The following is a 22,391-nucleotide window of genomic DNA, read 5'->3' on the forward strand; positions in this document are numbered from 1 at the left end:
ATTAAATAATGAGTTTTAATCATGACTGAGTCGAAAGAGTGGTCGAGAAAACCTGGCGGTCACAAGTTGCACCCTATTTTGTAACTGTTCCCAAGTGTGGCCACAAGGGGGAGCTGCCAAAGTCTGGAGGCGGAGGTGACTCAAGAGTTCAGCTCTATGCCTTAAGTAATTTTTGTTAGTCACCTGAATAACAAAGATAGATTACTTCCAGCTACACAAATCCCTTATATTTATTTGGCAAACATGCCGCTCCACACATCTGTTGTCTGCAGTCTCAATATTAGTCATAACACAAAGGAAAACACTGCAATGAAACTTTTAATAACATTTTATTGTTTTCCAAAAAAGAACAAAATTAAAAAGAAAAGGGCGTTTTCCTCCAAAATAAAGAGGCAAGGAATTGGACGGTTAAAAGACAAAATGATTAACCTTGGGGCAGCCTCAGCCCCACCCTCCCCACACCAGCTCCCCTCTCAAGATGGATCAAGCAGCTGGAAGAAGGTAGCGTACAAGGGACGAGCAAGCCTGTTTTTGGAGTCCTGAACCTCATCTGGGTTTTAAAATTACTGTTTACATAAATCCTCTGTTATAAACCTCTGCTAACGTAAGGCCTCTGCAGTGCGGTCAGCCGGACCATAACGAAAGGTCAAGCTTTTCTAGTGACCCCATTGCTGATGAATGGTCACTGTGATGGATGTACCAGGCAAAGGGTGGGGGAGCAGGACAGCTCATGGATCACAGGCTCTATACCCGGTCAGTCCATGTGACACTGTCCGTGAGTGAGTGAGTGCAGGATACTGATATGTTCAGAAGGCTGTTTGGAAAGTTTGGAAGGCATGAGAGGCGGCGGGATGCAGGAAGGACAAGGGAAGTGCCTTTATGTGAAGGTGAGTCCAGCCTCGTTGTAGACCTTAAAGACCTTCTCGATGGCATTGACATAAGCGGCCGTCCTCAGGTCCAGGCCCAGGTTGTACTTGCTGGCTGTGCGCATGATTTGCTGCAAGACAAGAAGACAGCACACGTGAGCCCCGCCCAAAGTGCGAGAGGTAGAGACAGCAGGGCTGTTGTGTTGTCTAGCTTGTAATAACGTAGATAGATCACTCAACAGCAGCAACTCACCCGAGCAGACCTCTCCATGGTGTAGGCCAAACCTGAGTGAACAATATCCTTCTCAGACGCACCCTAGAACACAAGTTCAAACTCAGATCATTGATGCAGTGAACAACCTCACCAATTATTTTTGGGACAATTGACATTCAAACTCCTACTCACAGCAACTCTAGCCTGGAAGTCGGCAGTGGGCACGACAGGAATGGGTCCTCCTTGTTTGCCGAATTTCCTCTCCAAACTTTCCTGCACAGACACTGGCGACAAGAAGGGACAGTCAAGATCTGAAATATAAGTGGCTCGGATTGTTCACTGCAGAAAGTAGACTCACTGAGCAGGTGGTAGTTGGAGTCCCTCTCGTACTTGAAGGTCAGTCTTCCATAGCTGACGTGGTTGAGATTCTTCAGCCACTCGAAATATGACACCGTAACACCACCAGCATTCAGGTACATGTCCTGCAGAAGGCAGGGGTATTTCAACAGAAGAGAAATACTCAGTTGAATTACGCCCTTTTAACGGATTCTTACAGGAATGACCATGACGTTGTTTGCCAGGAAGACTTTGTCGGCATCAGGGGTGGTGGGTCCGTTGGCACCTTCAGCAATGATCTGCAAGTGTAAAGATTACGAGTCAGAACACCAGAGAAACTGAAAGTCGGTACAATCAGCAGGTTAGACACGGCACCTTAGCCTTAATCCTGGAAGCGTTGTTCCGGGTCAGCTGCTTCTCTCCAGCAGCAGGTATCAGGATGTGGCAGTCTGCTTCCAGGATGTTTCCATCATAGGGTTTGGCACCTGGGAATCCAACAATCGTCCCATGATTCTGCAGAAGAAGGACAGGTGTGACCACAGAACTGAGGGGTTACTCAGATCAAAGAAGGGCTCTTGTACCAGTTTATAGTCCTCCAGCTGCTTGGGGTCGATGCCCTCTGGGTTGTAGATGGCTCCGTCGATCTCACCCACACCCACACACTTGGCTCCAAATCTGTGCAAGTATCTCATGGAGTGGAGGCCCACATTACCAAAGCCCTGTGGAAAGTGAGTTTAAAAACATCAGCATCTTATTACCACCATTCACCTGTAGCCAGGTTTCATGAGAAAAGGCCAGACACAGACCCTACCGTGATGAAGGACAGACTTTTAGAACAAACTAGAAACAATGCTTTTTCCTCATATAAACACTGAGAATCTAGTCTGGGTCTCTGATGGACAACCAAGTTCAAACCTCACCCTAGCTCAAAAAGGAAAGGCAACAAACAAGTCTTATTTTCCACACACTACTTTGGCTCAGACGTAATTCACTGTCTGGAGTGATAGTAACAGACCAACAGCCCGTGCTACACGCAGCCATGCAAGGATTGTGTTTCATCTTCACGCAATAAATCTCAAAGAAAATCTAATCTAAAGGACATAATCCGGAAACACACAAACACAGAAGGATTAGTCTGTTACACGTCATCCTCTGCGTATCTGCTTGAACCTCATCAGCTCCAGTGCAAATGTGTCAACTACACAATACAAAACACTTTCTTTTTTTTTAAATATCATCTTTTTGATTTCAGGTTCTGTCAGAGGATGATTAATAAAATCTATCAAATACTAGAATATTTCATGAGCTTGTTGTTTAGAAAGGTCAGCGTATTAAAACAAGTTCTCCTCTAAACGCCGATTATACTTGGTTAAGGTAGAACATTTATTTTTGTCAGCCCACTCATGAGTCATCATTTTTGTCGTTCAAGTGTCGCCAACATTCCGGGCTCTACAGCAAAGATTGCTGTTTCATGCTGTGGCAGCGTTGTGTTATACATGCGTCCACTGAACTGTGAAGAGAGAATTGTGCTCCAGCTGCATCTGCTACTGGCTATAATGAGATCCAGAATAAACCAGATGGCAGCGGCCTGATCGACTCTAAGACCCTCCAGCTCAAACAGAAACCTAAATCCAGGGAGGTCAGACTTACGGCAATGTTCTCAGAACGACCATTTCTACTGTCAGTTCTTGCAAGTGTGGGCTCACCTGGACGATGAAAGTCTTGTCCTGGAATCCAGGTGTCAGACCCAGGATGCTCATGTAGGAAGCTTCGTTGATGAAGTTCTCAATGCCGTGGAAAACTCCACGACCGGTGGCGGAAATTCTTCCGTGGATTCCTCCCTGGCTGATGGGCTTTCCGGTCACACAAGCATGAGCATTGATGTCCTGTGCACACATCAAATACAAATATTTTCACACCACTGCTTTAGAACAATTTATTGATAATATATACTGAATCTTTATTCATGTTAATGTTCAATATAACTTTTACTTGAAATTACAAAAAATAATAATACAGGTGCTGTGAATGACGAGGTTTTCCAAATCATTATTTAACAGTTGAATAGTGCAATAGAAGATAGCAGGACTCTCTGGGACCCAACTCAGTAGACTAGACCTGTGCCTTAACTGACTGATATACAGTACAGGCCAGAACTTTGGACACACCTTCTGACTCAGTTTCTTCTTTTTTTTTTTTGTTATTTTCATTACTTTCTGTAACATAGACACATAGTGAAGACTTCGGATAAATGAAGCAGGATATATGGAATTATGTAGCAAAGAAAAAAATGTTGAATAACTCCAAATATGTTTCAAATTTTATATGACTCAATGTAGGACTTCTTAATAATCGTCATGCTGTAGTCACCTGTTGGAAAACCTAATCACTCCATCGTGAGTGTCATCTCAAGTATTAATCAAAGCAAAGGGTGGCTGTTTTGAACAATCTAAAATATAAACCATGTTTTGAGTAATTACACACTTCTTTGTTTACTGCATAATTCAATACGTGCTCATTCATAGTTTTGAAGTTTTCATTGAGAATCTACAATGAGAGGTGTGTCCAAACCCTTGGCCTGTGCTGGGTATATTTAAGGAAGTACTGTAGCACTTGAAACGTGACCACCATAAACTGCAAGCAAACATCTGAAGGACGTGTGCCACTCGAAACCATCAGGAATCACAGAGGCCACAGTTCTCTGCTGTCAGATAGCTGCGCTGAAATGTGTCACCCACTCCAAAACTTAGCTGGGGGATCCGATAAACCCAACACGTGAGTGCTGAGAAGGTTACTCTGTCCTCTAGTACACTCAGAGTCACACATCTCACAGGGAGGAGTTTTTTCATCTATAAACCTCAAAATGAAGAGAGTTACAGTTTAATTATTTGAATACAGAGTGAAAAAAAACTGCTTTTAAGCATAATAACCTGACTTTGCCATCAGGATATTAACGCTTCCCTTTTCATTTTAAAGTTATGAGATCATTTAAAAAGTAAATTTCTAGCATAAGCCAACAATGCAGTAGCGGTGGCCTGCATGCTTGTTCCCATTTACTCTTAGGAGTTGAACAAAAGAAACAAAATCAAAAACACAGAGGGCACATCCACAACATTGCAACACTAGAGGAGTGGTTTGATTGGATGGATGACAATTCAGAACTGATTCAGGGTCAAGACACTGCATTGCACTGTACATTTGTGATTAAGAGCAACACACCCTCGGCTAGCAGGAGACAACTTGTAACAGCACTGTAACTGCTTGCTCCAACCACAGGCTGCAAGTTACAATTACAATGAGGCAGAAGATTGACTTTTCTAACTCGGTCAACAACATAAACCCACACAGTCCTGAGTCTGCACCACTGCTAGCAGGGCGGAGGAATGTCTGTGGTGTGGTGGGAGGGGGAAGCCAGGAAATCACCCTCAGTGACTCATTTCTTCCTAATTTTACTTTTTTTCCCCTCCTTGTTCTTCTAAACTCCAGGCTGCATCTGAGCACAGAGTCTGGAACTTACAGTGTGAGCAATAGTGTTGGCATACGTGTCGGCGATCCAGGACATTTCCCTCTCGCCTGTGCTCATGTCAGGAGCTGGGACGTCGATGCCTGGTCCTGGTGAGGAAAAACAGCAGAGGCAAACATGAGACCTCGAAGCTGCTGATGGTGATGACAGTTTCTATATGTTGCAACACGTGAGCAGTGGAGATGAAGGCAGAATGTGGTGTCGAGGAACACTCGGCACAAAAACTCCAAGGGTACCAAATGCAACAACTGTCACAAAGACATACACAAGGATTTGTATGTAAAACTCACTCGTCTACTCACTTGTGTGATTGTTATAGACTAAACATAATAGCTGTAATTTGCTTCAGGATATATTAGTGATTATCATCAATCAAAAAAAAAAACTCAGTAGTAATAAGCATTTCATTTAAAGAACATACAATGTAGTAAATGATACTCTTGAGCTGCACAAGAAGCAGCTTTTTTAAACATGGTTTCAGTTTCAACATGAAGTTGTGAGACATCAAGACATCGATTCAAGTAATAGACTCCATGTCCATGCGATGCCATTGCAGGCTTGTGACCGTTCATGACCTCTTCATAGTGCTGAGTAGACTCAGGCATCAGAGGAGAGGTGGGGAGGGGGTCTCACTAAAAGCATTCATGTTCCATTCAAACACTGCACTGAAGTGTGCACAGGCTTCTGCTTCGCCTGCAGCACGAACAAATATTTAGAAACGGCGAGCCTTTGCAAAACTGCTGGCCTCATCCGGGAGCACATGACACATCAGGTCATGGGAGGGAGTCGGGTTCCATTATTCAAAGCCAGATTTCAATGAGGCTCTTCATTGATCGCTACTATAAAGCTTTCATTAAGCGTAGATTTCAGAAATGCACATCCTAACGTCAAACCCATGAAATACCAGACAACACATCACTCACCGATGAAGCCCTTCTTGGCCAGCTCGATCGTGAATCTTCTGGTGATCTTCTCCAGCTCATTATCCTGCAACACAAATGTTTCCACATTAAAACATCTCATCATAGAGTTGTCTGTCACAAATATGCTGAACTTACAGAGTAGTTCCTGGGATTGATCTTGACACCAGCTTTGGCACCACCGAATGGCACATCTAATGCAAAAGAGAAAAATTCAAACCAGTTCAGAATAAAATAGGTGTGTCGATTTCTAAACCCATTTTAATCAGACTGTGTCTGCAAAAGTATTATACACCATTTCTCACAGACACAGTGCAGGCCAAGTGCTACAAATGTGTTGACAAATCCTTCACTTGAGCTGTTATCTGTTCTGCAATTAAATATCCAAACATATCACATCTTGTTTACCACACAGCCACCATGAGGGACATGAGTGTATCTTACCAACAACAGCGCACTTGTAGGTCATTAGCGAAGCCAGAGCTTTGACCTCATCCACGGACACATCAGTGCTGTAACGGATACCTGAGAGAAACACACACAGCACATTAGGAGAGACGCCAAAAGGGTAGTTCTTCAGCAAATAATTATTTCAATTATACAAAAATTACACAAAAATAAGCTCAGAGACAACCGGCAAGACTGGTTTCTTTTGGAACATGTTTAAAATTGTTGTTAAAGTGTGACTGATAAAATAGGGAATGTGTGAATTATTTTAATTCCCCATAAAAGTTAATACATTTGATCAGCATTTTAAAACCCATTCACCAAAGTTAAAGAAGTAGGCAAAAAAAAAAGAATTTGGATGAGAACAGAAATGTCTATAACTTGTCATAAAATCAGCAGAAGCTTGCACAACGGCTAGAATGACCACATCCCCTCTAGCTTCCTGTTGTCTGCCATGGTTGCCATAGAAGCCAGAAATTGCCACTCTACATTCAGCAGCTCCTCTACACTCACTACATTCCAGTAATTCATCCACAATGCCTTAGCCCATCTATCAAGGAGTTTGTTCAAACAGAGTAAGAAGCGGAAAAAACAGGCCGAAATGGGCGTGAAGCATGACGTCATCTCCAACGACTTAATTCCATTGTTATGTCTCCACCTCCTCCTCGAGTGGCTATAGCCCCGTCCTTCCATTTGCAGGCCGATCTGTGTGCAGCATTGAATTACCAGACCAGCAACATGTGACCAGCTATTCACAAAAAAAAAAAACCCAGTGGTATCATCACCAGCCTGCTGACGACAGTATCAATGATCAAATTAAAGTCCGTTAAACCCTGCCACCCATCCCCCGTCCCACAAGGACAGCAGATTTATAAGGAAAGCCCGGCCGCCCTGATGAAACGCAGATACACTGCAACGATCCGAGCAGGGTCTAGTGTACTGATGCATTCTTACAGCTGCTACAATGACTCTTCACAACATGGTGCAAACATCACAATCTTTCATCACAGGTCTTTAACTACAGTTTTTTTCTTTACTTAGATTGAATTCGGCATCACGGCACAAAACAAGTTCATCACAGGAAGGTTTCTGAACTTCAATGTCCAGTGTATCTTCTCCGTCCATAGTTGTGAACGTAGTACCTGGGTTGCACCTTGGTCTCCTTCCAGCTTGGCACAGAACATGAAGATTCAATCCAAGTCAGACTGAGATCCTCACGCAACTCCATGGAAGTAAACAGCTCCCCACAGACAGAAAACCATTCTGGCATCTTCCTCAGTGACCACTTTCTCTTTGTTGTGACTTTAATGACTGAACGTATAACGAAGATTGGCGTCATCTGATTTATCTTAAACTGTGTAGTAAAGCAAAACTCTGTGTTCCAGTGCATCTCATATACTAACAAGAACCCCAGACATTTCCCATTTCAAATTAAACACTTCATTTGATTCTGTTGACAACCACGACATCAGACTAAAATCCAAATCATACACACAATGTAAATAAGAATAATAAAATTGAATAATTTGAGATCACCTTGTCAGAATACTGTGCTTTTATAAAAAGAATTTAAGCTCATGTTTTGGTGCATGGAAAAGGATTAGCTTGGAAAAGTCTTGTGTGTTTAGTCACAGAGTAACAAAGGAAATTTGTCTACGTTCTTGTGTTGATGTGGTCGTTTCTAGCAGTGTGTTGGCTCTGGTGTAAAACGCTATTCCTGTTCGCCTATGTATCACATGTAGGCATTCACCACAACCACTACATCTGAAAGCGAGGACAATACATGACTTACAGTGTCCTCCAGACAGATTTTGCTACTCTGACAGTTAATAATTGAGCAAAAATAAATCTGTTAATCTGACACTTAATCACCAGACAACCTGAGTACGAGCCAAACATCAGCCTTTGTACTTTGTAGTTTACTCAGAACAAAGTCAAGGACTGTGTACAGCATCAATGATTAACAGCAGAAAAATAACCGAAACCGCTTTGTCCAGTTGTTTGTCAAACCAGATGTTACGTCACAAGTGGTCATCTCACATGGAAAACTGGGATTCAGATGGTTGGAGTCCCTCTCTTTGGCAGGTTGAATTCTGCTTTGACGTGAACATGTGTTCTGTTGGCTACAATTATAACCAAATAATCCACATGCTTTGCAGATGTTTTGCTCTAGTAAGTACAGAATTAGCTACATCTTCATAAGACCACACATTCAGACATGACTCGCTACTCCGTCACTGAGGCAACACAACAAGGAATCATGCATTTGCCCTGAGACAAGAGTCATGTGCCTTCAACACAACCAAATGTAATATATGCAATGTGCTATTCCGTGTGTAAATCAATCATGGGAAACAAAGGTGAGCCTAGTTTCATCTCATAAGGTTTATTTGTTCAAATAATGTGTGGTTAAAGACCAGGAGATGGCTCAGTGCCACACACCAATCAAAATTCCAGTCCACTGCTTGCATGACTTCATTTGCCAAACCCAACATCATATCCTGTTGTTTTGCATTTTTTCCCAATAGTGAGCTAAAATACCAGTCCAGCCATTTGTTTGGATTCCACAGGAGAGTTACTACCATTCGTCTAAAGAAATTCTAGTTTAACTGTAATAGCACTTTTTTCCTTCATAAGGAACTGTGTAGTTAAGTTAGAACCTCAAATGGAACCGCAATTCCTTCTGTATCAGTTGTCATGGAACCTAGCTGAAAAAATGTGGTTCACCCCGTTAGCCGTTTGGGGGACCTCTTCTTTTATCTGTCGATGTGTTAGACATGTGTGCATGCCCCCTGCAGAAATACACTTTCCCAGAATAGGACGCAAAAGGAAGCAGGTGCATGCAAGGGTCCACAGTGCCAACGACAGACCAATGTCCATGCTGAACCTTTCAAATGACCCTTCACTGGCTTCGACTTTATGGCATGTCTCTTTCTCCGGAGAATTCCTTCTCTCCGAAATGCCCTCCCCCACCTGTCAAAGTGCTGACAAATAGCAATGGCTGAAAACACAACCACCCCTTCTGTCCCCTCCTCTCTTTCCTATACATCATATCCCTGTATTTAAAACTGACCCACAATGCACTGCAACGCGAGGCTATGGAGCAATCACAATGAACCTTGAACTCAAAACCGTTCTGTCAAAGGGTGACGCATCCATCACACTGCACAAATATGTTCACGGGACCAAAAATGGGGCTTGGCAACTGATACTTAATGGAAGCTTATGTTTGCACGTTGGCAGAGAAGTGAGTAGCCATCAGAATGCAGCACGATCTTGTAAAAGCCTGCTGCGGTGGTAGCACTAACAGTTTGTCATTAGAAATTTGAAATTTTTTTTGACTGTATTAAGAACATATGAGGACTGTTGCAAGGGCAGCCACATTATACTCCAATAACATTCATGCACTTTTGAAATTGTTACATCTAATGAGATGCAATTCATCAAAAACTTTAATCATATTTCAAATATTTCAAGGTTGCTATAATGTAGCAGCAAAACATTCAGATAGCAGAGGAATACATGACACTGTTAAAAGCAAAATTAACTGAGAAAGAATGCAAATCTCTAAAACACAATGAAGTATCCTTTATAACTTTTAAAAAATCGTGGATCCAGGTGGTGAACCGGATCACTCCCAAAACTGAACCACTGTCAGTATCACATATTTACTGAATAAGTGAACAAATGGCATCAGAAATACAAGCATGCATTAACACAAGTTCACTTTTGAACAAAACATTTGCACAATGACAAGTCATTGTTTGCAGGGATGTTGTTGCAAGTAAAATAAATTACTAGAGTGCATGCAGGAAACTGGAGTAGGACTATCTAGGGAAACATGACGGGACATCTGCTGAAGATTTGCATCCTGGCTCGACGGGGTCGGTTACTTTTGGAAAATGTAAAAGGCCACAGAGTCATATGGATAATATAGATTTACAACTTGTAAAGTTGTGTGTGTGAGTGATGTTTTTTATTACTTTTTGGGCTTTAATACTAAATAATTGAGCAAAATCTTCAGTTCATGATTTAATCTACTATGGGTGACAGATTAGCACTGTCATTTGAAATTAGAAGGAACGTTATGTTTTCCACATCAGGGGTTTATTTGAGTGACTTCAAAGGCAAAATAAGCGTTAGCTTGAAAGCTAGCTACTGGAAGTGTGTTGACAGAGGAGGAAGGTCACTGCGAGTAGCCACTTAAAAAGTGTCAACTTGTACACAACTTTTTCTAAAAACTATGAGTTTAATTCTAATGTTATATTAACAGCTGCCATGTCGGTGAATTGGACGTGCAGCTGTCGCTGCGGTGTTCGTACTCCAGGTTAATGCTAAGTAGCTGGCTAGAAAAGCTAGCTGTCAAACGGTGCAGCGCTCACTCACCCCCTTTGCAGGGTGTCCGGTGCTGGCTGTGCTGGGCGCGGTAGCCCTCGATCACCTCCCACTCTCCGTTGTCCCTCTTGATGGGGAAAGACACGCTGAGGACGTGGTTGCAGGGCTTGATGATGCGAAGGATCCCGCGCACTCGGTGCCTCTTCTGCTCGGGGCTCTCCCTGGTCTTCAGACCCTCCACCAGCTTGTCCTCAACGATGGCGGCGCCGCGATCGAAAAAGCCTTCGACCATCCTGAAAAAGTTGGGGTCGTCGGGCTGCTCCGCCGCGTCGGCGTATCTGCGCACCCGCATCAGGGATGAGGTGGCCGGGAGAGCGGAGTCCACGCAGCCCGAGGCCAGGGCGCTCCCCGCGGAGCGGCTCAGCAGCTCCCCGAAATAACGATACATGGCTGGAGGAGGGTGACGGCAGCAGAGGACAGACAGGGACGAGCACCGGGGCCGCTCCGCTGGCTGACTGGGAAGCAGCGAGGCGAAGAAGTGGGCTTTAAAAGGCAGCACCAATCAAAGGGGGCTTCCTCGCGCGAAGGAGGAGGAAGGGGAGGAGGAGGGTCACAGGGGCCGCGCGCGCTGCGACGGCGAATGAGAAAGCGCGCACCCGTCTGCGCTGTGAATAAAGGACACGTTAGGAGCGAGAAATTCTTCAAGAAAGACGTGTAAATTTCACACGAGGTTGATGGTGATTTCGCTGTTTTCCATAACAAGCTGTTCGGGAATAACTCTGAAGGCAGCAATATTCACCCCCGGCTCATCCACGGCCTGCCATCAGTCCCAGCCCCCTCTCTTTTCCTCATGTCGGCCGCTTGTTTTCAGCCTATAGCGCACATGCCCAACTACGTCATGGTTCATAAACAAACATGTTAGTAACAAGTTTGTTTTCGTTTCCCAGGTGGGCATGAAGGCAGCATCAGACTGTTTTCAGGCCAAACACGCGTACAGTATGAAGGTCACGTAACTGCTTTGTTAATGTACCATAATGATTTTTGGCTTATTAGCTCAAACAATGTCATGATTCTTTGCATTTCTGGAAAAAAAAGAGCAGGCAACCTGGTCATTCATTGGCTCCAATGCATGGATCCCAGTGGCAGCGTTGTGTACTTTGAGTTTGTTCAAAGATTCCTGACAGGTGATTGTCTATCTGCTGCTGTCAGCGGTTTTCCCTTCATTTCAGTGAGGACACCAGCAGGTGGGCGGATCCATCAGTCTTCCTCCAAGGTGAAAGAGTAGGAGACAGCCATTGTGTTTGCTTTGATATGTTTTAATTCAGCCAATGACTCCACATCAAACTAACTAACTAACTAACTATGGACCATGTCATTGCCTTGTGTCTCTTGAAGGTTGAACGGTCCCACATGTTTCTTTGTGTGTGTGTGTGTGTGTGTGGTTTTTGGGCTCATGCTTGAATAGGTCGGGGAAGGTTGTCACTTCTCTTTCTCACCCTTATTTTGATAAATACACTCTATGTTATGTCTCATACATTTGTACAGGTTGGCGGGCAGGATGGACAGAAGGCAGGGGCATTTGATCAAAGCAAGACGGTTCACTAGGTGAGTGGGAAGGTCAGTGAGTGTGGGAAGACAGAAAAGAGCTGCATGGTACAGGTTTGTAAGGGAAGTTGAAGGAACAAAGATCCAAGTGCAAGTAGCCAACACTAGAGGAAACGGGAAGTAACGCAGTAGTGCATGGGTTATTATCAAGTGAAGTTCAAGATAACTTCATATAGCATGAGTGTTGGACACAGTAACCAAAGTAAGGACAGAATCTCACTCACAAAGTTCTACACAATACCATTCCGAACAGAAACAACAGTGATCAACTCAAACGACAGAATTGTAACTTCATAATTGTCTCTGAAAATAAGGTTAACTGCTGCCACAGAGCAGATCTTCAAATAAGGCCTCCCAAAACTCCTGGCTGTGACTAACTGGTGGCAGAGGAAACTGGTGATGGCTAGAAGGAAGTCTAGGGTCGGGCCACAGAAAAACAATGCATGGCTCCAGCAGCAAGGTGGGATTCGTTGTTAGGTGTGGCAGGAAGGTGAGCTGTACTATGCATGTCTAGTAAACACAAGTCAAGTCAGCTGTCAGGGTGCAAACCTGGCATCAGAGCACACACAGATCACCATGTTTCACGTTTGCCAGTCGACTGGCTGTTTTCTAGCAAGCACAGAGTATTATGATTATCATTATGATGCAGAAGTCTCAAGTAATGGAAGGTGGAGGAGAACTTCCAAAAAAGAGTTAGATGAACACTGTTTGCATCAGTGGTTGAAGATAAAGAACAACGAGGACATGTATAAGAAGGGACATTCGAAGAAAGCTGTGGTTATCAAACTCGAGCAGGGAAAGAAAGTTGTAAACTGTGAATACAAGAAGTATAATGATGATGGTAGAAAGTGTGTGATTTGTAAGTATGTACTGAATGAATGAAAAGGCCTATCAAGCCAGTACAAAGATAAGTACACTGGCACAGACAGTGGGAAAGATGGAAATAAGGCAGACACATCATGAGTAGGGAGATTTGTTGAGTAGGGAAAGAAGGAAGGGCGACTACAGGTTGGTGGGTTGGTTGGAATCCAGTCTACAGTACAGTGTTTCTGTGGGTGTTTGGGGGAGGGGTGTCCACAATGGAGACAGCTGTAGCCAATTTCAAGAGTGTGAGGATGAAAGTAGAGAGGTTCTACTCTATGGATCTGCTGAGTCGTTGTGTTCTCACCGGACTATCATACCCAACAACCATTTTTAATTTGGACTCATTGGAACTTTTGAGGCATAGTATTAAGCGTCTCTTTATCACACGTGTGTAAACTCGTAAATCTTATCAGAGCCTTGCATAGTTTCCTGCTTCTCTCCACAAACTCTCGGGGAAAGAGCCTTCTGATCTTATGCTGAATGATGACCCTGACCTGGACTTGGACTTGTGGACTATGTTCATGAGATAAGATTGGATCAGCAGTTGCCTGAACAAATGCATGCGCTGAAACGTCTGAACAAACAGCCACCCGAGCGTTGGTGAGGGTTCCAATGGCTGCTCATCGACTCCTGTTTGAACTTGCACGTCAGCCGCTCTGAATAATCAATCTACAGTGATGATATTATCACTTTGAACTAGTGCAACCTTTCTCAATCTGACGTATCTTACTGACTTGGAGACTTATCTGTCAGGGCTGGCCATATAAATATATAAACAAAGCTCTTTTGTCCTAACGGTACAAAAGCTGAGTGATAATCTTACTTCATATTCCATCTTATTTTTCTAGTTTTGCTTTTACTTTAGTGAATGCAAGTGTTTCAACACTATCATCTGATATCATTATCTTCTCTTTTTAGCTCTTTTCTGTATAATATTTCCCCCACAATCCAAAATGATATTGAATATGAGTGGCTTGCCATATTTCTCTTGTTTTTTTTTCTTAAATCATATTTGTTAAATTAATAGTGTGATAAGCAGAGTGGAGTTAAAAGGGAAATTATCTCTCCAGTTTGCCCTCTGTCACGTCCGTGCAAGGGAATCCACGGACTGATTTACTACAGTTGTAAGGACTGTACTGTCATTGGCTGACTGCCGGACAACACCCACCAACCATATGTGGCGGGGAAGGGGGTTGATGAGTGGGGGGTTGAGGTTACAGAGACCCACGCCAAGATGCTCTGAAAGGACTAGTGACGCTGTACTTCACATTTTAGATGTTCAGTTTGCAATTTGTCGTTCATTCATTGAAGCAGGGCGAATAAACAAGGAAAAGATCTGTTATTGCAATTCATGTTTTTTATATTTTATGCACTCTGAGTTGTTGAGTTGCTGAGTTGAATTTATCAGAGTGGCTTGTGAGATAAGGTGATTCTCCTGCCATGCTCACTCACAAGCAAACATCAGCCTGACAGATTATACATGGTTGGAAATCCATAAATAATTTACAATGACACAAAACGAGTCTTACAGGTCAACTTTATCTTGATATTATCTTGATCATTAGACAGCACCATGGGTCAGTGTCATGGCCTCTTTTCAGTCATTGTTGCCAAGTCAGCAGAAGACAAAAAAACTACTTCAGAGGATAAACAAACAGCGAAACACAACCTCAGTGGTGTTTCTTGTGCAAACAGCCTGCCTATCTCTGCAGGACAATTGGTCCCTGTGACATCTGTACTGTTGCTACATGGCTAACAGTTTAATTCATGAAACAATGAAAAAGAACGCACTCCTTGAATATGTGACTAAACTATGATCACCCTCACATGAACACGTGACTGACCTCTGTGGTATGTAGGGGGTCAACTTTGTCCAGTCTGTATCTGTGCTGCACTGCCTCTCTCTCTAGCATCACTTGCTAGCTCAAGGTCTTCTGAACTGTTAAGAGTCAAGAATCATCCTAAATATTTAGCGTCTGCTTGCTGTTATTGGAAACTCCGAATGAAGAAGTAGAGAAAATGCGAAAGTCTCTAGTTTTAAAATGAGGAAAGAGGCAGCACAATGTAGAGGGAAGAAGCAAAATAAGCAGGAATAACAGTTGTCAAGTTGTGACCAGAGCTAGAGCAAGACAATACCAACAGTCGCCACCAGATGACGCCAAACCACATCACCGTCAATCATCTCAAAGCGAAACCCACAACCACCCATCTCCAGGTTCCCACCTGAGGAGGCCTCATTCAAATAAGATCACTGACGTGTCACTCCTGATGCCAGGGATTATCTATCCAGGTGTTGGCGACCGACCAGTCCTGATACTCCCCCAAATCAACGCAGGAATACATGACACAATCTTCCGACTTGTGGAGGTAATACACCTCCTCCTTCGGACTACGACCACCCCATTGCCAACGTCACCACAGTGGTTAATGGAAACCTTCAATGATTGCCCGCTAGACACCCGTGGAGAGGCAACGCCTGGGCACAATCTGGGAATATGAATAGCATCGAGCCAGAGAGTATGTCTAAGTAACATACTTAAATCGTCAGTGAACCACCGCTTCGTCCTGTACAGGGTGGCAGGGAGTGCTGGACCTTACCTCAGCAGTCACTGGGCCAGAAACAGGAATATTATGGATGAAACAATTTTGTAAATGACACTGAATGATCGTGTTCCACAGATCCTGCAAATTGCAGCGGCGATGCTGTCACGGTTCTCTCTGCTGCCAGATGGACTGTGCTTTGCCTAACCCTGGTGCCAGCCCCCATATCATCAACATCCTGCTCCTGTTGTTCCATGACAGCCTACAACCAACCTCTGTGCCAACAATCACTTCCACCTGATCCTTGAGTGTTTCCTCTGCTGACAATACAGTCCCAGAAATAAACACCAAGCTATCCATCCAGTGTAGAGGCCAGGTCTGTACCCACGGTCAGACACGTCGTGCATCTCCAGGGTGATGGTGATTCTCCATGATCAAACTACAGGGTCCACTCTCTTGACCCGACTCATTTCTCTGAAAACATATTGTGTAAATGTTTCTGTAGCCTCTCTTGTATGTTGTGTCTTTATCACCTTATCTATCATCATGATGAGTCTTGCTCAATAAATAAATAACATGTATTCCTCAGTGAGAGTTTCAGCTCTATTCCTCTGCAAAGATGATGATCAATAAATATTGAATTCTTTCCTGAACTTCCATGACACTGGTCAGATCAACAGCAACATGACTCTCTTTGGACAAACTGATTGCCAACCCACTTTCCTTTTCTTTTATCAGAAGTGACGAAGAAGAGGCTCACATGGTTGTCACCAGACTGATACTTGTGAAATCAAGCAACATTGCATGATTCCTTTTATAACAGTTAGCAGAACAGCAGTCCTTTATATCTTGTCAACCAGTAGGGATTCTGCCAAGTGATATTCCTGTCAAAGAACTTTCTGACACAACTGCAGCTCAACGATCAGTAATCGACTATGGCTGGAGGCTATGTTGTGTAACTGATGTTATATTACTTAGTCCATCATTAGTAGTCCATCAGAACAAGACATTAAGATAAGACCATTTGCTGTACTTCTGTAAACTGTTCTTCTAGATCATCATTATGGTTTTCAGGATTATGCGACGTAACATCGACATAATGTTTGTTACGGGTATATAATTATGTAACTACCACTGTGGCGAACCTGGTATTAGTTTTATTTACATCCTTTGTACGCTAGATGGCGGTAACGCTAGTCAGTGAAGCGCAGTCATGAAAGCCTAATTTTAGGTCTTGATTTTAACTATTTATTCATGGCAACACGAAGCTTTATGTCTGTAATATTAACTTAAGCCATGCATAAAAAGAAGCATGAAAACGTCTCGTAAAAATTAATTTACTTTAATTTATTTTCCCCCCAATGTTTTTATTCATTTATATCAGCCACAATAACAATCATATAAATGCACATACACAATCTCGACTGTGTGACAAAAAACCCAACTATTATTTATATAACCTATTTACAAAAAAAAAACAAAAAAAAAACGAGTGGATAAGAAGAAAAAAGGTAATAAAAGGAAAAGAAAATACAGAATAAAAAAAAAACAGTAAATAACAATCGTTCACAAAGTCCAATGTCCGTCTTGTATATATAGCTGCATATAACAAGCATCAAGCTGCAAAGGGCAAGAGGATCTCTTAACATCAGTCCACATTAGTCTAGATTTCTATGCTTCAGATATTCAAGAAATGAACTCCAGATCCCTTTGAAAACACTCCCCTTCCCTTTGATCAAAAAAGACATCTTTTCCATGGCAACAGAGGAGCTCAGTTCAGTTTACCAGTTCTGAATACTTGGAGAATTTACACATTTCCACTTCAGTGTGATCATGCGCTTTGCTTCCGAAAAACAAAGATCTATACATATCCGTTGACAGTTGGTATAGTTATTTCCTGCAGGATTAATACCCAATAAAAAACATTTTAGCATCAAATTTGATTTGTGTACATAGGATCTCTTCAATCTTACATTTGACATCAAACCAGAACTTATTAATGTTGGCATATTGCCAGACACAATGAAACAAAGTCCTCTTATGTTGACCACATTTAAAACATAGATCAGGAATATTCCCATTGAATCTATTGAGTTTTTCTGGAGTGGAGGCTGAATGCCATTCATCCAGTGACACATCCTCTTGCAAATCATTCCTCCAAGATAGAAGTTTAGCTTCACTGGACTCTGGGGAACCATCTACCAGTAGATCATAAAATCTAGAGATGAGTTTTTTCCCCCCAGCAATCATTGGTCATAGCTTCCTCTAATAATGTGCTTGAGGGAAGGGCTAAAGATTGTTTCTGGTTAAGTCGAATAAAGTTCCGAATTTGTCGAAATTTAAAGTGATTTTGGGGAATATTAAATTTAGTTTTGAGCTCTCCAAATGACATTAATTTCTTATCACTGCTTCTGTAGAGATCTTTTATTTTTTGTAATCTCTGGTTAGCCCACAACTGAAAAATGTGTCATGTCTGCACTTTATTGTCTGTTCCTTTTTGTATTTTTCTCTCGTGCTTTTATTTTGTTACCCCAGTTGCCTTTGTTTCCTGTTCCTGCTTTGTCTCCAGCTTCACTGGCAACACAGCTGGCGTTAATCTCATCAGTCTCATCCTGGATATAAACTAGTCAACGTCAGCCTTGTTTGCCAGATTGTTGCTTCTCGCTTCGTCAAAGTAAAACTCTTTCAAGACTCCTGTATGTTCACTTTACTCCCTGACCTTTTCCAGATTTTTCCTCCGCACTGAATTCCTATTCTGTTGCCACCTTTTGTTCTTCCTTGCTCCTCCTGTCTTTACTTCCCTACTCTCAATTCAGTCCGTGTGTGAGCTGTTTATCTAAGCCTCACCCTCGTGTGATTAGCCGCCGCCACCGAGCGCTTTCAGTTTAGTGCCACCACCACGTTGAAGCTTAACTCTGGGTGTGTGTTTTCTGTTTATATAGTAGGTCGTTGATTTCTAATCCGCCCCTTGTTTTCCAGATTCACCCCGTTCCCTGTGTGTTGTTCCCGGTCCACGTTTTGGTTCCCGGCGCACTTAGTTTCTAGTTATTTGTCTGTATTTATTTGTTCGTCCCAATGAATAAATCTTTGTAATTTAACCTTGTCTCCTGTGCCTTGTGCCAACCAACACTTCCTGCACTTGGGTCCATCATCCGCCACTATGACAAAATGTCTGACTTACCTGGGATAAATTCTTCATTTCCCCAAATAGGGCTAAAGCTAGATAGTGAGCTAGTTAATAAACCCGTTTTGATCATTATTAATAATATCCGGTAAAACCACTTCTAATCGCTCAGCAAGAGCTTTACACAATATTTTAACATCTACAATTAGTGATGTTTGGGAGCATGCCATTTTGAAATGACTCCAATATCATGTCAAACACTGGGGGTAACAGTTGAGTTTTAAACTTCTTGTAAATATCCAATGGCAGACCGTCAGGACCTGCTGCTTTACCAGATTTCATATAGTCTATTACATTGGCCAATTCTTCAATTGTCAGTTCAGTTTCCAGCCCTTCTCTAACCTTGTCAGGGATATAAGGTATGTCAATGCCGTCTAAAAATATTTTTTGATTATGCTGATTTAGATTTAATTCAGATTTATACAAACTCTTAATAATTTTTTGAAATGCTTACATTCATTTCACCTGGATCAATGATATTATTTCCATCTTTATCAATTATAGATGTTACTGCTCTCTCAGTCCGTAATTTGCCAAGCTAAAAGTTTACCAGGTTTTTCTCCTTGGTCATAGACAGTTTGTTTTGGCGAGAAGCGAGAGCTTTAGAGGAAGATATTTCCATGTATTGTGCTCTCAAAACCTGAATTTCCCGCTCAATTTCACAGTTTGGGTTTTCAAAGAGTTTCTTTTCGTATGCTTGTATCCTGGATTCCAATGACAATAATTTTTGCTGTGATTTCCTTAATTTGGATGAAGTAAAGCTAGTAATCTGGCCTCTGATAAAAGCTTTAAAAGCCTCCCATCTGACCCCGGCTGAGGTTTCTTTTGTGTTTGTCTCAAAGAAAAATCTATTTGCTCACCAATGTATGCTATAAATTCCGTGTCCAATAACGATTTCTGCTGGAATCTCCATCTAGTCCTTTCCATACGTGTTTGTGAGTCAGAATATGATCCCCACCCCTTATTCAAAAAAACTCCCCTCACCGCAAACATGACAATGCATGACAATATATGTGTCAACTTAACCTACAAATCGCCACTCTATTGTAAGTTTAAACATTACAGTACTCAAGTGTGATGAACCGCTTTGTTTTCTTTTGAACTTATCTTGGTTTATTCTCTCTGGAACTCCACAAGTTTGTCTCTGGCTCTTTTGGCTGCACTGCTGCCACTCTTACGTGCCCCCTGTGTCTGCTGCCTCCCTATCAACTGGCGGAGTCTCGAGCCCGGGCTGTCAGACAGCTCCTCTGTCTGCCGGCTCATCCACGCAGAAGCCTCTCCTCTTCATCTCTCGCCGGACGTCCTCCGGGCTGGTGTATGTGCGAACTCCCAGCGAATCCGCAAGTAGGTGTATGGAGATTGAACCCCGTTCTCCTTCAAAATTCTCTTGAACTCATTGTACTTTTGACGTCACTTCACAATCCCATGGTCAAAATACAGGGTTTTGTTCCCTCGCTGTATCTTTCCCCGTTTCCAAGCTTCATGCAAAATCATCTCCTTAGTTGTGAACTCCAGAAAGCACACGATGATACCTCTGGGTTGCTTCTCCGGTGTACGTTTGGGACACGGCGCCCGGTGAGCCAGTTGGATTTTCAGCTCCATTTCTTCCGGTAGTGGCAGTGTAGTTTTCAGGAGCGTCTCAATAAACTGGGCCATCGAACTCCCCCCTCTCCTTCTCCGAGGCCGAAAATGCGTATGTTATTCCTTCTAGAGCGGGACTCCAAGTCAACCGGCTTCTTTTCCATGTGGTTCTGATAATCTCGACATAACTTCAGTCGCCTCGATGCACCATTGCTCCAGCCACTCGACTCGAGTCTCTGCCTCATTAACTCGACTGGCAAGATTCTGAAGTTCCACCGTTAAACTGTCCAACTTACAGTTTATTTCTTGTCCCAAGAGAGAAAACTGACACCATAAACCTTCATTGTCAGACTTGAGGTCGTCTCTTAGTTCAACCGCCCGCTAGCTTCTCCAGAACATTTAGCTTGGTTAGCCGAAACGTTAGCTTGTTCAGTCGAAACGCTTTTATCTTGAGATTTGGGCATCTTTATTTTTCGTCTTTGGTCCGATTAGATTCCTTACCCCCTTACTCACGCTTTGATGCTGAAATACTAGTCTGTTACGAGTTGGTTGGAGGGAAAGACGTTAAATTGAGTCAGCGATCCGAACACACATCTAACTACACCATCAGCAAGGCTGGAAGTCCCACTTAAATTGAATTTAATTTAATTTAACAGTTTGCTCTCCAGACAACATGGAACCTTTGCAGGAGTTCCTGTTCCACTGTTCACACTGATGCAAGAGACACGTCGCAGCTAGGATGATAACAACAACAACAAACATGGAGGAATCCCTGGACAAAAGAAAACAAAAGCTTCTGTTTGCTTTTGTTCGGGGATGTTTTTCACTACACAATGGCCAGAGTTTCCACTACTCTGCATGTACTTGAAATTCTTATAAAATTGAAATTCTTGTACAAATATGTTCAAGCAATTAAAAGAGCTTTAGTTTGAATAAGGTGATATAAAAACTTGAATATAGCCACCATCGTGATTTATTGTCAAACTACGGAGCCCTGGAAGTGACATGCATGTGTTTATTTTTATTTTGGATGTGGCATGCATGATTTTATATTTTTTTGCCCGAGATAACAAGCTAACTCGAGAGAATTGTTATCTCAAGATAACATAATCGTTAATATCAGCGCATGCCTCTCAGGCAAAGCATTTTGTATACATCCTCCACTGGAACCATTATGTCTCCCATGGCTTCGTAACTGTTCGTCAACGTTGTCAGTCACTGTCTGCAAGTCTGTGCGCTTTTAATCAAGTGCCTTCTAGTCAAAATAATACCATATGCAGCTAAGCTATACGCATTACACGTCCCTGGAAGCGACACGCATGACTTCATTTTTTTTCTTTTCTTTTTATTTTCATTTTTAATTTTTTTTACAAATTATCTCGAGATAACTGTTATCTCGGGGAAAAAAAAAAGTCATGCGTGTCTCATCCAAAAAAATAAACACATGCATGTCACTTCCAGGGTTCCGTATCAAACTGATGCAAAATAAACAATATTGTTTGTTGTTTAAATGTATGTATGGGGGTATGATTTGATTCAGTAATATACCAAATTCATTCAAGTTGAAAAATGTGGCTTCTTGTGGAAAATATTCTTATGCCATTAAACTGCGATTAATTGAGATTAGTTTTGTTTTATTGAATCCCACCCCTAATATGTACTGTTTGTGTATATATATATATATATGTGTATATATATAAATATATATATACACACACACCATATGCAGCAAGTCAATTAGATATCAACTTGCTGCATATGGTTTTGCTTTAATCTATTGCGTGATTGTGAGCGCACACGTGCGTGTGGTTATCTCAAAGGTAAAAAGTTGAAGAAGTTCCCACGAGAACTTCAAATCAACTGTTTCTAATCAGGAAGTTGTGGTTGAGTCTGAAGTCTGTGTCGCTGATTCTCCTCTTGTTCCTCCTGGTTCCACGTCACCAATGACGCCGAATGCACACATTCGCGGAGCTTC

The 22,391-nt window shown here is 42.4% G+C and overlaps 1 protein-coding gene across 1 annotated transcript; it reads right to left on the bottom strand.

Annotated features, from left to right (window-relative positions):
* Nucleotides 1-316: 316 nt before the first annotated feature.
* On the bottom strand, nucleotides 317-11,182 carry glud1b (glutamate dehydrogenase 1b). The gene is made up of 13 exons (XM_053870238.1): nucleotides 10,693-11,182; nucleotides 6,304-6,384; nucleotides 5,998-6,053; nucleotides 5,863-5,926; nucleotides 4,934-5,028; nucleotides 3,123-3,302; nucleotides 1,998-2,135; nucleotides 1,792-1,929; nucleotides 1,635-1,715; nucleotides 1,439-1,562; nucleotides 1,273-1,364; nucleotides 1,120-1,182; nucleotides 317-997 (listed from the first exon to the last, which is right to left on the bottom strand). The coding sequence occupies exons 1-13, from the start codon at nucleotides 11,087-11,089 to the stop codon at nucleotides 878-880; spliced, it is 1,629 nt and encodes a 542-aa protein (XP_053726213.1). The 5' UTR covers nucleotides 11,090-11,182; the 3' UTR covers nucleotides 317-877.
* Between the last annotated feature and the right edge of the window lie 11,209 nt (nucleotides 11,183-22,391).

This window comes from Synchiropus splendidus, chromosome 1 (assembly GCF_027744825.2).
Source record: "Synchiropus splendidus isolate RoL2022-P1 chromosome 1, RoL_Sspl_1.0, whole genome shotgun sequence".
Taxonomy (NCBI): Eukaryota; Metazoa; Chordata; class Actinopteri; order Syngnathiformes; family Callionymidae; genus Synchiropus; species Synchiropus splendidus.

What these genes read in the sequence shown, in the direction of transcription:
- glud1b (XM_053870238.1), bottom strand. Translation starts at nt 11,089, where the DNA reads ATGTATCGTTATTTCGGGGAGCTGCTGAGCCGCTCCGCGGGGAGCGCC. An exon ending in CTACAAGTGCGCTGTTGTTG is followed by an intron (nt 6,054 to 6,303) that starts GTAAGATACACT and finishes CTTTTGCATTAG; the next exon opens with ATGTGCCATTCGGTGGTGCC. An exon ending in ACAACGTCATGGTCATTCCT is followed by an intron (nt 1,563 to 1,634) that starts GTAAGAATCCGT and finishes TGCCTTCTGCAG; the next exon opens with GACATGTACCTGAATGCTGG.